The sequence below is a fragment of the Condylostylus longicornis genome, unplaced genomic scaffold, assembly GCF_029603195.1.
Source record: "Condylostylus longicornis isolate FDR11 unplaced genomic scaffold, ASM2960319v2 ptg000184l, whole genome shotgun sequence".
In the NCBI taxonomy this organism is placed as follows: domain Eukaryota; kingdom Metazoa; phylum Arthropoda; class Insecta; order Diptera; family Dolichopodidae; genus Condylostylus; species Condylostylus longicornis.
In genome coordinates this window covers 773,698-786,186 of record NW_026578152.1, presented here as the reverse complement: position 1 = coordinate 786,186, position 12,489 = coordinate 773,698, and the positions used below count along the sequence as shown (strand labels likewise).

At 28.8% G+C, this 12,489-nt stretch overlaps 1 protein-coding gene across 1 annotated transcript; it reads left to right on the top strand.

Annotated features, from left to right (window-relative positions):
* The first annotated feature begins 11,086 nt into the window (after positions 1-11,086).
* Positions 11,087-11,638, top strand: LOC129616348 (uncharacterized). Its single transcript, XM_055531968.1, has one exon. It carries the CDS (start codon positions 11,087-11,089, stop codon positions 11,636-11,638), a length of 552 nt encoding a protein of 183 aa, XP_055387943.1.
* The last annotated feature ends 851 nt before the right edge of the window (positions 11,639-12,489 follow it).

The window sequence follows — 12,489 nt, the reverse complement described above, 5'->3', positions numbered from 1 at the left end:
TGAAAATTAAAATAGAAAATAAAACAAAAATATAAACTATGCAGTAGTGAGAAACTCACTAGTGTTGCATAGCTGTATCTTAATACAATTTATATACATATAAATAGTAAACAGTAAATGTGGGGTTTAAGACAAATTTTATTTTATATTTATATCAATTCTTATATCTATCTTGTTTAACAAATCAGCTACTATTTTTAAAACATGCAGTTACTCATTGGGTAGAAAGAACAACATAAGTAATTTAATATCATTTGCTTAATTTCTTTATTACACAAAGTTTGATAATCGCAGTTAAAGTACTTCTTAGCAATACGTTCTTTAAAAAGGGTAATATTTTCTTCATCACTAATTCTTTTCACATGCATTTTAATAACGAAATATAGAATTTTGAGCATTGCAGGACTAATTCTATCGTAGTTTTCAGACAAGACTATCTATTTAAAATCATTTATCTCTGAAGAGCTGGATTCTTCTTTATAGTCAAATGATACTGCATTATAATTTTTTTTTTTGAGGAAGTTTCAGGGGGAATGTCCACAAGTTTAAGCAAAGACAATTGAAGATTATCAGCATTTAATAATATGTTTTCCAACTGACAGCAGGATTTTGTTCGAAAAAGTGCTGTGCAGAAAGTAAGAACCCTATCTTTCTCAATGTTGGGTCTTATATCAACAACAGATCTGCCATGAATACTAATTGATTTGATAAAATTTTTGTTGTAAACCACCGCGACATCCCCCAAGCTATTTGAAGGTGTTATATTAGGCGCATCTAAAATTATTAAAAATCAGAATTTTAAATCTTAATTTAAATTATCTCATGGGTCATTTCAAATTAATGAAGTGAACCGAGGACTTTCCCTCTCCTGAGTATTTCCAACTCAATAAAACTTTTCAAAATTGAAAAGAATAAGAGAAGAAATACAAAGAGTGAGAAGGAAACGTTCACGGAATGAATTACCAACCATTACCAACAACAAGTAAATTCCACAATTAATTAAGTTTTGCAAAGTCGTAATAATTAATTGATAATAGCCAAGCTTTGTATAATTTTAAATATTTATGAGAAACCGTTTCATTTCTAATGTGAAGAGGAAGATTATTAAAATAAATTGGCGCTCGAATTTCAAAGAATTTTTTATAATGAGTTTTCGATCCAAATAGATTAAGTTTGTTTGTTCTAAGATTGTAATAATTGCAACTACCTATACGTAATGAAGTTCCAGATTTAAACATTTTTTTAAAACATTTATAAGCATAGAGATGTCTAAGCGGGAGTACAAACGAATCCTGGAATAACGACCAACTACTATATGTTCTAGTTTTATGGTAGATTATTTTCATAATGTATTTTTGAGCAATCACAATGGGTTCTATTGTGTTAAAATATGTTCCTCCCCAACCTAAAATCCCATATTGCAGTTTGGATTGGACCACCGCATAGTAAAATTTAATTAATAAGCTTTTAGAACAAAAGTTCCTAAGTACATAGAATTTACGGATGCATAATAACAAATATTTATGAATATTATTTATGTGAAGTTTCCAGTTCAATTTGTTGTCTATAGTTATTCCTAAATATTTATAATTATTTACTATTTCAATACCAAAGCAATTCCTCGAACAATCGTTAATTGATGACATAGATGTAAGATCACATTTTTCGCATATGGAATGCTTCAGTTGGAATATCATAAGTTTAGTTTTACTACTTATTATAAGTTTATGTATGAAAAACCACCTTTCAAGTAATTTTAAATCATAATCTATACTTTCCTTTAAGGATAATGTAGTGTTTTCACTATAAGGAATAGAGCAATCATCCGCGAATCCCGTGATTTTCCCTCTGAAGGACTGAAAAAATAGTGAGTTAATGCAAATTAAAAAAAGTAGCGGTCCCAAAACGGAGCCTTGAGGCACCCCTATATTTAAATAAGCTCGATCACTGAAAAATTTATCTACTTTCACTCTTTGTATTCTATCCTCCACGTAAGAGCCCAAGAATTTTAAAATATTTCCTGTAAAACCAGCAGCTTCTAATTTGTCTAAAAGAATTTCATGGTTAATGGTGTCAAAAGCCTTTTTTATATCAATAAATAGAGCTGGAGTGTTATTGCTATTATTTAAACTGGAATATAATTTTGAGCAAAGTTTAAAAATCGCATCTTCAGTGGATTTACCCTCAGCAAAGCCAAACTGGTTATTATGAAAAAAGTTGGTTTTCGAAAGGAAACCAATCATTCTTTTTTAAATTAATTTCTCAAATAATTTACTAATGGAAGGTAATAATGAAATAGGGTTGTAGTTTGATAGCATTATTTTTGAGCCTTTTTTATGAAGAGGTAGAACTTCAGCACTTTTGAGAGCTGATGGAAATACACCTTCTAAAAGACATTTATTAAATATGTAACTTAGTATTTGACTAACATAAGGTGCAATATCTTTTAATAGAACATTACTAACTTTATCTTCAGTGCAAGATTTTTTATTGTTTAATTGTAAAATCATTTCATTCACTTCTTCTTTAGTAATTTCCAAATAACCAAAAGTGTTAGATTGCATATTTTTGTGTAAAAAACTGAAATTATTTTGCACACAGTTACATCGTTGGTTAAAATTACTAATTGAAATATCTGCTGACTCAACAAAAAATTTATTAAATTCGTTCGCGATGTGAGCTGAATTTTTTTATTGCCAACTTCAATTTCATTTATTTCAATATGAGCAGAGTTAGAGTTCAGTATACTATTAACTAATTGCCATTCCATTTTAGGGTTACCATTGTGTTTATCAAGTTCAGAACAATAATACCTTTCACGCAATACCGATATCTCAGAGTTAATTTCCTTACATAATTTTTAAATTCATTTTTTAAGCCTACATTTTTTGGATCATTTTTATATCTTAAGCCTACCTTATTTTTGAATCTTATTTTTGATAAAAGCTGATCCGTAATCTAAGGCGTTAATTTCCTTGTCCTACTTGGTTTAGATGCTTCTATAGAACACAAGTTAATATGATTTCCGAGTAATTTAATGAACCTATCATAAGCATAAGATGCATTTTCGTCGCAATAAACTTCTTCCCAACTCTCATGTTGTAAGGCTTCAATTAGTTTGGATTTCTGAACAACTTTTTCGGAAGAGTTTAACCCATTTTTTATTAATGCTGGAAACTTGGATAGCAAAACAAGAGAGATCATGTTATGGTCTGAAATACCGAGAATTAAATTTTCTACTGAAAATTCCATAATCACTGATCGATTTTGCAATCTTAAAAATATATGATCAATACAAGTACAATACAAGGTAAGTCAATTAAAGAATCTAAACCATGTGAAGACATCATACACAAATAACGATTCTGTAATGGATTTTCTTTTAGTATGTCAATATTAAAGTCTCCTATTACAATAAGATTTTTACTTGATTCGTTCATTAAAATATCATCAAAATCATTTGAAAAAGTAAGGCTTTCTGAGTGAGTATTATTGAACTTATATAGGCAGAAAATTATAAAATTAGTACATTCATATGTACAGTTTATTTTAATTACATCAGCTGTACTCAAGGAAATTGAAGAGCACGTACCAGGGAAATTTACTTTAGTGTACACAGCAACACGACCCGACGCATAGGTGTTGTTACAATTACAATGCAAAGAGTTACCATTAATATTGTAATATTCCGACTCATTATCATAAATCCAGATTTCCTTTAAGACTACAATTAATGGGAATTCTTGCATTGATTGTAAATGAGAAAGAAACGTATTGAAATTTTTTCCTAAAATGCGAATATTTTGGTGTATTATGAGTTTGATAGACATTATAGGCAATAAGGTAGAAGAAGATTGTTTCATTTTGTTTTATTATTTACGATTATAATTTTTCTAAATCAGAAAAGATTTTAATAATATTAATGTTTGCTCCTTCAGTCTTTCGCACTAAAATTCTACCATTTTTTATCCAGATATACTTATAGTTTTTTTTCTTTACAAATTTCCCTAGCAGATTTATAAACTTGTCTTTTTTTTGACGTTAAACTTTCATTTACATATATTTTCTTACCATTATATGATATTTTTCGATTTTGTTCCTTTTTTCTTGTCAGTACTTCTTGTTTGGTTTCATTTGAGCGAAAAGCAATCCTCATTATATTTAATTTCACTGCATTGCTGTTGTGCGTTTGCTTCAACTTTCCAAGACTAGCACTTCCCTGAACGTTTGATTTTAACGTGGAGCCAAGTATATTAACTGCAGTACCTATAGAGTTATGGTTTTCTAAATCTGGAATATTAACCAGATCTAAACAGTTATTGAGTTCTTTTTGCTCCATATTGTCAATCTTATTTTCTAATATCGATACTTTCTTCTTTAACGAGGAATTTTCCACTTCTAGTGCCAAAAGTTTTTCGAAGTATGTTTCGGGAATTTTTTTTTTTCCTCGAACATACAATACACTCTTTCTCGATCCAATTTATCAGAATTTGCATTTAAATCGGATGTACTAGGTAAATTTTTGGCCGTAAACTTTGGCAATATATTAGAGTGCGATGACGGTGAATAAGGCCTCTTGGAGCTGCATTTTGAACACGTAAATTTCTTTGAAGTTGTGTTCTGAAGCAGCTTTTGCAAACCTGACACTCAACATTTTTTGATTGTCTATCAACTTTGTTATTACACTTTTGACATTGCATGTTTATAAATTAGTTTAATAAAATTTGGTTGTATACTTGTATCATTAAAATTTGATTTTTTTTGATGAATATCACTTTATAATTTAAGTAATTAAAAAAAATTTTTTTTTTGACTTGTTTTTTAAGGTCTTTGATTACTTAATTAAATTAATACTTTGAATGCGTATTGATAAACAAATTTAATAAAATTGGTTTCTTATTTATTTTTTTTGCTGAATTGCACTTATAATTTAAATAATACAATAACAAAAACAAAAACTTTCTTTTTAAGTTGATTTTTTAAATTAATTAATACTTTCTTACGTGTTCACCCACAATGAACTGAATTAAACTATAAAGGTAAATCTATTGGTACAATTCCTCAAGCATGTAGCTGAATCTGGAGCAACAATAGCAACAACAACAACAACTAATATATCTTCTGATTCAGATAATTCTTTGAAACCTAACTCAGTTTCCCAATTTGTATCAGTAGAAGAAGCAATCTAAGCATTTAAAAACGATTTAATTGCAAAAGAAGTGGCTATCGGTGGAATAACACAAAGTGCACAAGTCTTCTACAGACATTTCAGATTGGAATATGGTGAAGATGAAAATATTAAAATAAGATATTAAGATGTTCATATGATTCCAACTTTACAAGCAGTGGTGAGTTAGAGACTATCAATCTCCAGCAGATACAATATTTGATTTACGCCAGATAAAGCAAACCTATCATATGAAAATGTCTTAATATATTAAAATTTTCTATTAATTTTAGTGTATTTTTTAATATACTATGCAAGTAAAAGAAGTTTTATAAAATTAAATCTGTTTTATTTATCCAGGAATTGTGGCTTGATGGAAAGCCAAGCCATTTTACAAAAACTTTATCATCTTTAGTTTTTAAAACTTTTTCTACTAAATAAATGTCATTATGTTTAGATTTGTTTATTCAATTGGTTGACCTTCGTAGTCTTCTAATAAGTATGCTACAGGGTGTGTTATCTGCACTTTCCTTATCTTGAATATTTCTGTAGTCTAGTTAGGTGTATAACCTTTTTCGAAAACATGTTTAAACTAGCTTATCCGAACTGAGTCACCAGTTTTGAGTTTTTCTCATTGTGAAATCTTAATGTGGTTGTATGCCCTTGACAACAACTCATTAGCATTATTTTTATTTATATCTACTAAGCGTCTTTGTATGGTTCGAAGCTTTGTATGATTTTATTGGTTATAATTTCCATTGAAGCTGAATTCTTTCCACATTTTTTCTTTTAAAGTTCGGTTGAAACGTTCCACAAAAGAAGCTTTTAATGAGCTATATGTAGAATAATGATTTATTTGATAGTTACTCATTATTTTTTTAAAAATTTTGTTAAAAAATTCTTTTCCATCATCGGTCTGAAGATTTTTTGGATATCGCTTGGCTTCTTTAAAAATTAGTTCCATAGCTTCATTGGTACCATCAGAAGTTTTATTTTTTATTGGTATAGCCCAAGCTTATTTTGAGAAAGTATCTATTACAGTCAAGAGGAATTTATATCCCCTATTTTCCTTTGCATAAGCTCCTATTTCAATTAAATCAGCTTACCATAAGTCATCATAACCCTTTATAATAACTCTATGTTATGTCTTTGAAAATTTCTTGCTGCAGGTTTATGTAATTCTTCAACAACAGCTCTCTTACTCATATTTCTGATTAATTATTAAAAAAATCTTTTCCCTAAATATTTTTAAGAATCGAGGTTTTTCAGACACTCAATTTAATCAAGAACCTCATCTTTACTCATTTTAAACATAAATAATTAAAACAATATTTGTTTTTTTTTTTATTTTATACTCTTATTTTATTTTTTTCAATTCTTTCATACAATTGCATTATCTTTACAATTCTAATCATAATAATTTCAACGGGAACGTCTGAAGAATATGGACTTATTGAATAATGATATCCATAGTCTTTTGTCTCTAACCGAGTAGAGTTTTTGAATTGCAGTAAAAATTTAAAATGTTCCTTCAATTCATTATAATGTTCCTCCAATAAAATTTCTTCATATTTATTTAAAACAATTTTTAATTTATATCCAATTTGTGGTATCTCCATTTTGAAGCCGCTGTTGTTGAACGTATACTGATTGATTTTACTTGTTCACCTTTTTAATTTCATTAATTTTTCTAGTATAATATGCTTCCGTGTTTCTTAAGTCGTTTCGTTGATTATTAATAATATCTTTTATTTTTGTATTATGTTCTTGCTTTATTTTATTTTCAAGAGTTTTATTTTCTGACTCAACCAACCCATAAACTCCTACTATTTCATTACTATAGCGAAATATACTATAGTATAGCGAAATTAACTTAATAAAATCTACCTACATGCAAACATAATATTTTGTTATTACATATATTTTCTATTTGCACCATATAACAAAAAATGTTCATAGAATTAAAATTACTCATACATTTCTTTACTCTACACTACTCTTTCATTCTTATTTTTTATGTATTGTATATGCCTATAAACACAGAATATTACTTCACACAGCTTTATACATTCAATCGTTCATATATATAAGTGAAATCATCTCATATAATATACATACATATATAGAAGCAATGTACGCAACAAATAAATTATTCAAAAATACACATGTACACATAATTTATATTGCCTAATATGTATAAGATCAACATTCATGCGTACACATATAATTATCTCATAAAGCAAAATTTTTATTTTGCTGAGATTGCTCCCTATCAACACTTGCTCGTACACATATAATTATATCACAAAGCAATGTTTTTATTATGCTTAGTGATCTCCCTGGCTACACTCGTTCGTACACATTATATTTAATTTGTTTCATACATGCAAAAAGCTTATTTTTTCAGTCACAAATTTTAGAACGAAACTTTGATTTTCCTTAAATTTTTGAATGCAAGTCGTAACTTTTTTTATACGCTGCTTCAATTTTCAGGCGATTTGTGAAATAAAAAGCCAAATTTTGTTCGTAAATTTAAAATTACGAATAAAAATAAAAATAAATTTTTACTTTTTTTCATATTCAAATAAGCTTTGAAAAAGTTCGTTTGATATAATTTTCATAGAACCTTTTACAATAAGTTTCACTTGTACGTCAAAAAGTAAATTTTTTGGTTGTTAAAATCAAAATATCAAGTTTAAGTGATTGATATAAATCTGATCATAACTTCATAAAAAAACGTACAGTTAAATAAATTACCTTGTTTTTGAATTTATAAAACAAAAAATTGAAAGTTTAGTTCCAGACTTTAATTCTATAATTCAGCACAATAAGGTTACAAGAAAGTGCTTTATGATGCACAATGTGCAATGCCCATTAAATTTTGTTCACAGTAATAAAATAGGTGAAAAGGTTGAAGGGGGGGGGGCGCACTTTTTAGGAACCGCTTAGGGCGACGAATACATCAGGACCGCGCCTGTTCATGAATGTAGAGTTTTTTAATAATATTTTGATATTTAAATCCCTTATTACCCTTAATTTCTTCTAATGAATTATAATTTCTCCGATGGGCGTTGGTTTTTTCCAATATTTTTGGATATTGCTTCAAATCATTTTCGGTATAGTTTTCCGGTTTCAGTTTAAATATTAGAGCATATAAACCTTCAGTCCCCTTAAAGATCTGCTCATCAATTATTATGTGATTGCTTTCGCCATCTATGCTAAATTTTGCGTTACCTATTTTGCTGGTTCCCAAATTATGATCAAAATAAGGGCCATAACTTTTATCAAGTTGTGATTTCTTGTAATTATGTAGAGGTGTATGTCTTGTAATTATGTAGACAATGATGATTCTAATTTACCACTTTTTGAATTTGTAAATGTGATTGTGTTAGGAGTTGATGTTAAAAAACTTTCAAACTCGGATTTTTCCTTCTTTGGTGTTTTTATTTTATTTTCGACGAATGACATCATATTAAATTTATCAGTACTGTATTCTTCCTGTTTTACATACTCAACATTACGTTAGTTTTACCGCAATTGGATGGGCCCACAATTAAACCCCTAATACTAACTGGAAACATTGCTCCATGTTTCCTTTTCTTTTTGCTACCCGATTTTTGTCAAAATTTTTTACTTTTATTGTGTCATGCACTTTGATAAACTTCATAGCTCCTACTAGTTGAACTTAATATAAGATTATTTAATTTATACTTTTGCAATCATTTGCATTTGATTTACTTTCGAAAAAGGAATAAATTTTAAATAAAGTTCAACAATCGAATGGCGTTCACTAATAAACATATTGTTGAGAGGGAAGAAGGAGGATTATTGAATTCTTTGATAAATAAATTACCATTTGAAGCTCATTTACCTGGTTACAACTATTGTGGTCCTGGAACAAAATTAAAAGAGCGGTTAGCTCGTGGTGATAAGGGTATTAATCGTTTAGACGAGGCTTGCAAAGAGCATGATATTGCGCATTCTAGAAGTAACACTATTGCTGATCATCATATTGCTGATAATATATTAGCAGAAAAGGCCTGGCAGACAGTTAAAGCAAAAAATTCAAGTTTTGGTGAACGAGCTAACGCCTGGTTGGTAACAAACGCAATGAAGGCAAAAGTTAAAACTGGAATGGGTTGTAGAAATGGGATAAAAAAGAAGAAACAACCTTTAAGAAAATTAATCCATGAAGCTAAAATTGCTATTAAAGGATATAAACCTGAAAAAGAAAAAGATGCAATAAAAATTGCACTTAAAGCAGCTAAAAATATTGGTAAAAATAAGAAATCGATAAAAATTCCACGTATAATTCCAGTTCTTAAAACCGGTGGTATTCTACCATTAATTCCGATATTTGCGGGTCTTTCAGCTGTTGGAGCTCTTACAGGAGGTGCTGCTGGTATAGCTAAAGCTGTCAACGATGCTAAAAATGCAAAGAAGATGTTAAATGAAAGTGAACGTCACTATAAGAATATGGAACCTATTGATATTAGAGGAAAAGGTCTACAATTTAAACCATATAAAAAAGGGTTTGGATTATATTTAGCTCCAAAAAACCACTAAATTTGCTGCCCAAAAGAGCACTGACAAATATTGATATAAACGCTTTTGGTCGAAAGTATTTACAAAATTTCCGAGGCGTTTTTATGAGAGATAATCTCCCTAAAACTAAACCATATGGAAACATGAATGTGGTATTATAAATTTAGATGATTCTACAGGCCGAGGCACACATTGGGTAGCATATCATAAGAATTTAAATAATATTCAATATTTTGATAGTTTTGGAAACTTACAACCACCAATTGAAGTTGTTAAATATTTGGGTGATAAAATTTCATATAATTATAAGAAGTACATAAGCGTAAACATAAGTCATTTATGTTTACGCTTTTTATCTAATAAAAAATTTTATGAATAAAATTAATTTGTGTTGTTATTATTTTTGTATACATTGCTACAAAATTTCAAGTTCAAGAAAAAACATAATAAGAAATGAAAAGCAAAAGTAGGTCAAAATTTTTCATATGTTGAGATTTATAATGACCACAAAATTGAGATATCAGGTTCAAGGTTATTTTTTTTTCGCTTTGAATTTTAGAATTACATATGAATATTAATCAACTAGTTAAATTAATTATGATAGTTGAGGTGATATAAAGGATAATGCGTAAATGGATTAGTTTCAGTAATTCATAACCTATCATGTCTTTAACATTAACTTTAAATGCTAACAGTTTCATCCTAACAGCAGAATATTTCCCACCTATAGCTCTACAAGGAGACTATGTTTGTGTTTTAGTTGATTTCCAGACATATAATTCAATACCGAATATTGATAATGATAAGAATAAATTCATTATCGGTAGTAGAACCATCAATATTCCGATTGGTTCCTATGAAGTTGAAGATATAGAAGAGTTTCTTAAAAGAGAGTTGCAAATTAATGACACTAAAGCAGATAAGCAAAAACTTCATATAAAACCAAATAATAATATATTGAAATGCGAAATTTTTTCAACTGAAGAGATTCATTTCTGCAAAAAGGTGTAATTGGGAATTTATTAGGATTTAGTCAGGGGAAACTTGAAGCAAATAAATGGCATGTATCAGATTTACCTATTGATATCAATAAAATTAACATTATACGCATTAATGCAGTATTATACAAGGAACGTATATTAACGATAAAGAACACATATTCTACACGCATTTTCAATTGCAGTACCACCAGGGTATAAAATAATCGAAGTCCCGCGAAACCTTATTTATTTACCCGTGGCCGTCAACAGAATCAGTACAATCGTGATAAAATTAATTGATCAGATCGGCAATTTGATTAATTTTCAAGGTGAAACTATAACGGTAAGACTACATTTGAAAAAACAAGAAAATATATTATAAACATGTTCCTTTATGATAGTAATAGCTATATATCTTCAATTAACAAGTCTCATCCATTCAATTCCACAAAATACTAATCATCATATTTGGAATGTAAAAACAACAACTCAATTGGAAAAACATCGTTTCATTATTTTTGCACTACAAACAGATAAACTTAATCAAATTACGAAAGATCCATCAAAATTTGTTCATTATAATATAAGTGATCTAAAAGTTTACCTCAATTCAGAATGCTATCCATACGAAGACATGAATTTACTATTTGAAAGAAATCGTTATGGGGTGGCTTATGATGCCTATACAAGATTTCGAAGTAGTTATTATAATTATCCTGTTGCTGAACCATTGTTAACGTTACAGGAATTTAAGCAAAAGACTACGATCCTAATTATAGATACACGCTATCAAAATGAAAATCTAAAAATGGGGCCGGTTGATGTTACGACCGAATTGAAAACTTCAGAAATGATACCTGCAAATACCATAGCTTACCGTCTAATGCTACATGACAGATTAGTAGAATTAACGCCATTGAGCGGGGAACTCGTCAAAATTATTTAAAAAAAGATATGATAAATTGCACATGTAATCAAACTACAATAAAATCATTAAGTATCACTTCAGACTCGTTCTGTGTATTAGATATTCCACCATTTATTGGAGGGGGTGCTTTCATGATCATATACATATTAATCAGTCACAGAAGTGAAAACAAAAACTATCATGGATTACGTCATCATCGATGTACAAGGTTTTAGAGATAACAACAATAAATTCATATTAAAAGAAATTGCCTCCCTTTCATCAAACGGTGAAGTTCAGCATTTTATCATTAGACAACCATATGGATATCATATGCTCACATCTAAAACTAAGTACGGTTTTCAATGGTCAGATGGCAAAACGCATTTTTGCGATGTCATCAATTTTTTGCAAGGTATGTGAAGGGCGAAGAAAAGAAAAAGTGGATTAATAAAATTTGTTACAATTACAATGTGATCGATTTAAGCATGCAAAATTCAACAAGTTTAAAAAAATTTGAATGTCAACAAATTAAATGTTCTTTTAATCATATTGGAATGTGTGCTGTTGAAAATATACATATATAATTTTAAAAAAAAATGCTGATCTAAGCAATATTATTCTATTTAAGCAGAGAACAAATATTGCTTATTATTAGATAGACTTTGAAAAAAAAGAAAAATGGATCAAGAAAAAGTTAAATTGCTGTCGCAAAATAACTCGCTCAAAAAGCAGAATTATGATGTTAAAAGCATTGTGAAGCCGGCAACATCATCAATTATCGTCGTCGTCATCGGCCTCAACATATATTAAATATCAAAGGTTTAAATAATACCGTCATATTATTATTATTGTTAGTAACATTTATATGTTAATATTAAGAAACAATA

Coding starts and splice junctions, on each gene's coding strand:
- LOC129616348 (XM_055531968.1), top strand. CDS start 11,087: ATGATAGTAATAGCTATATATCTTCAATTAACAAGTCTCATCCATTCA.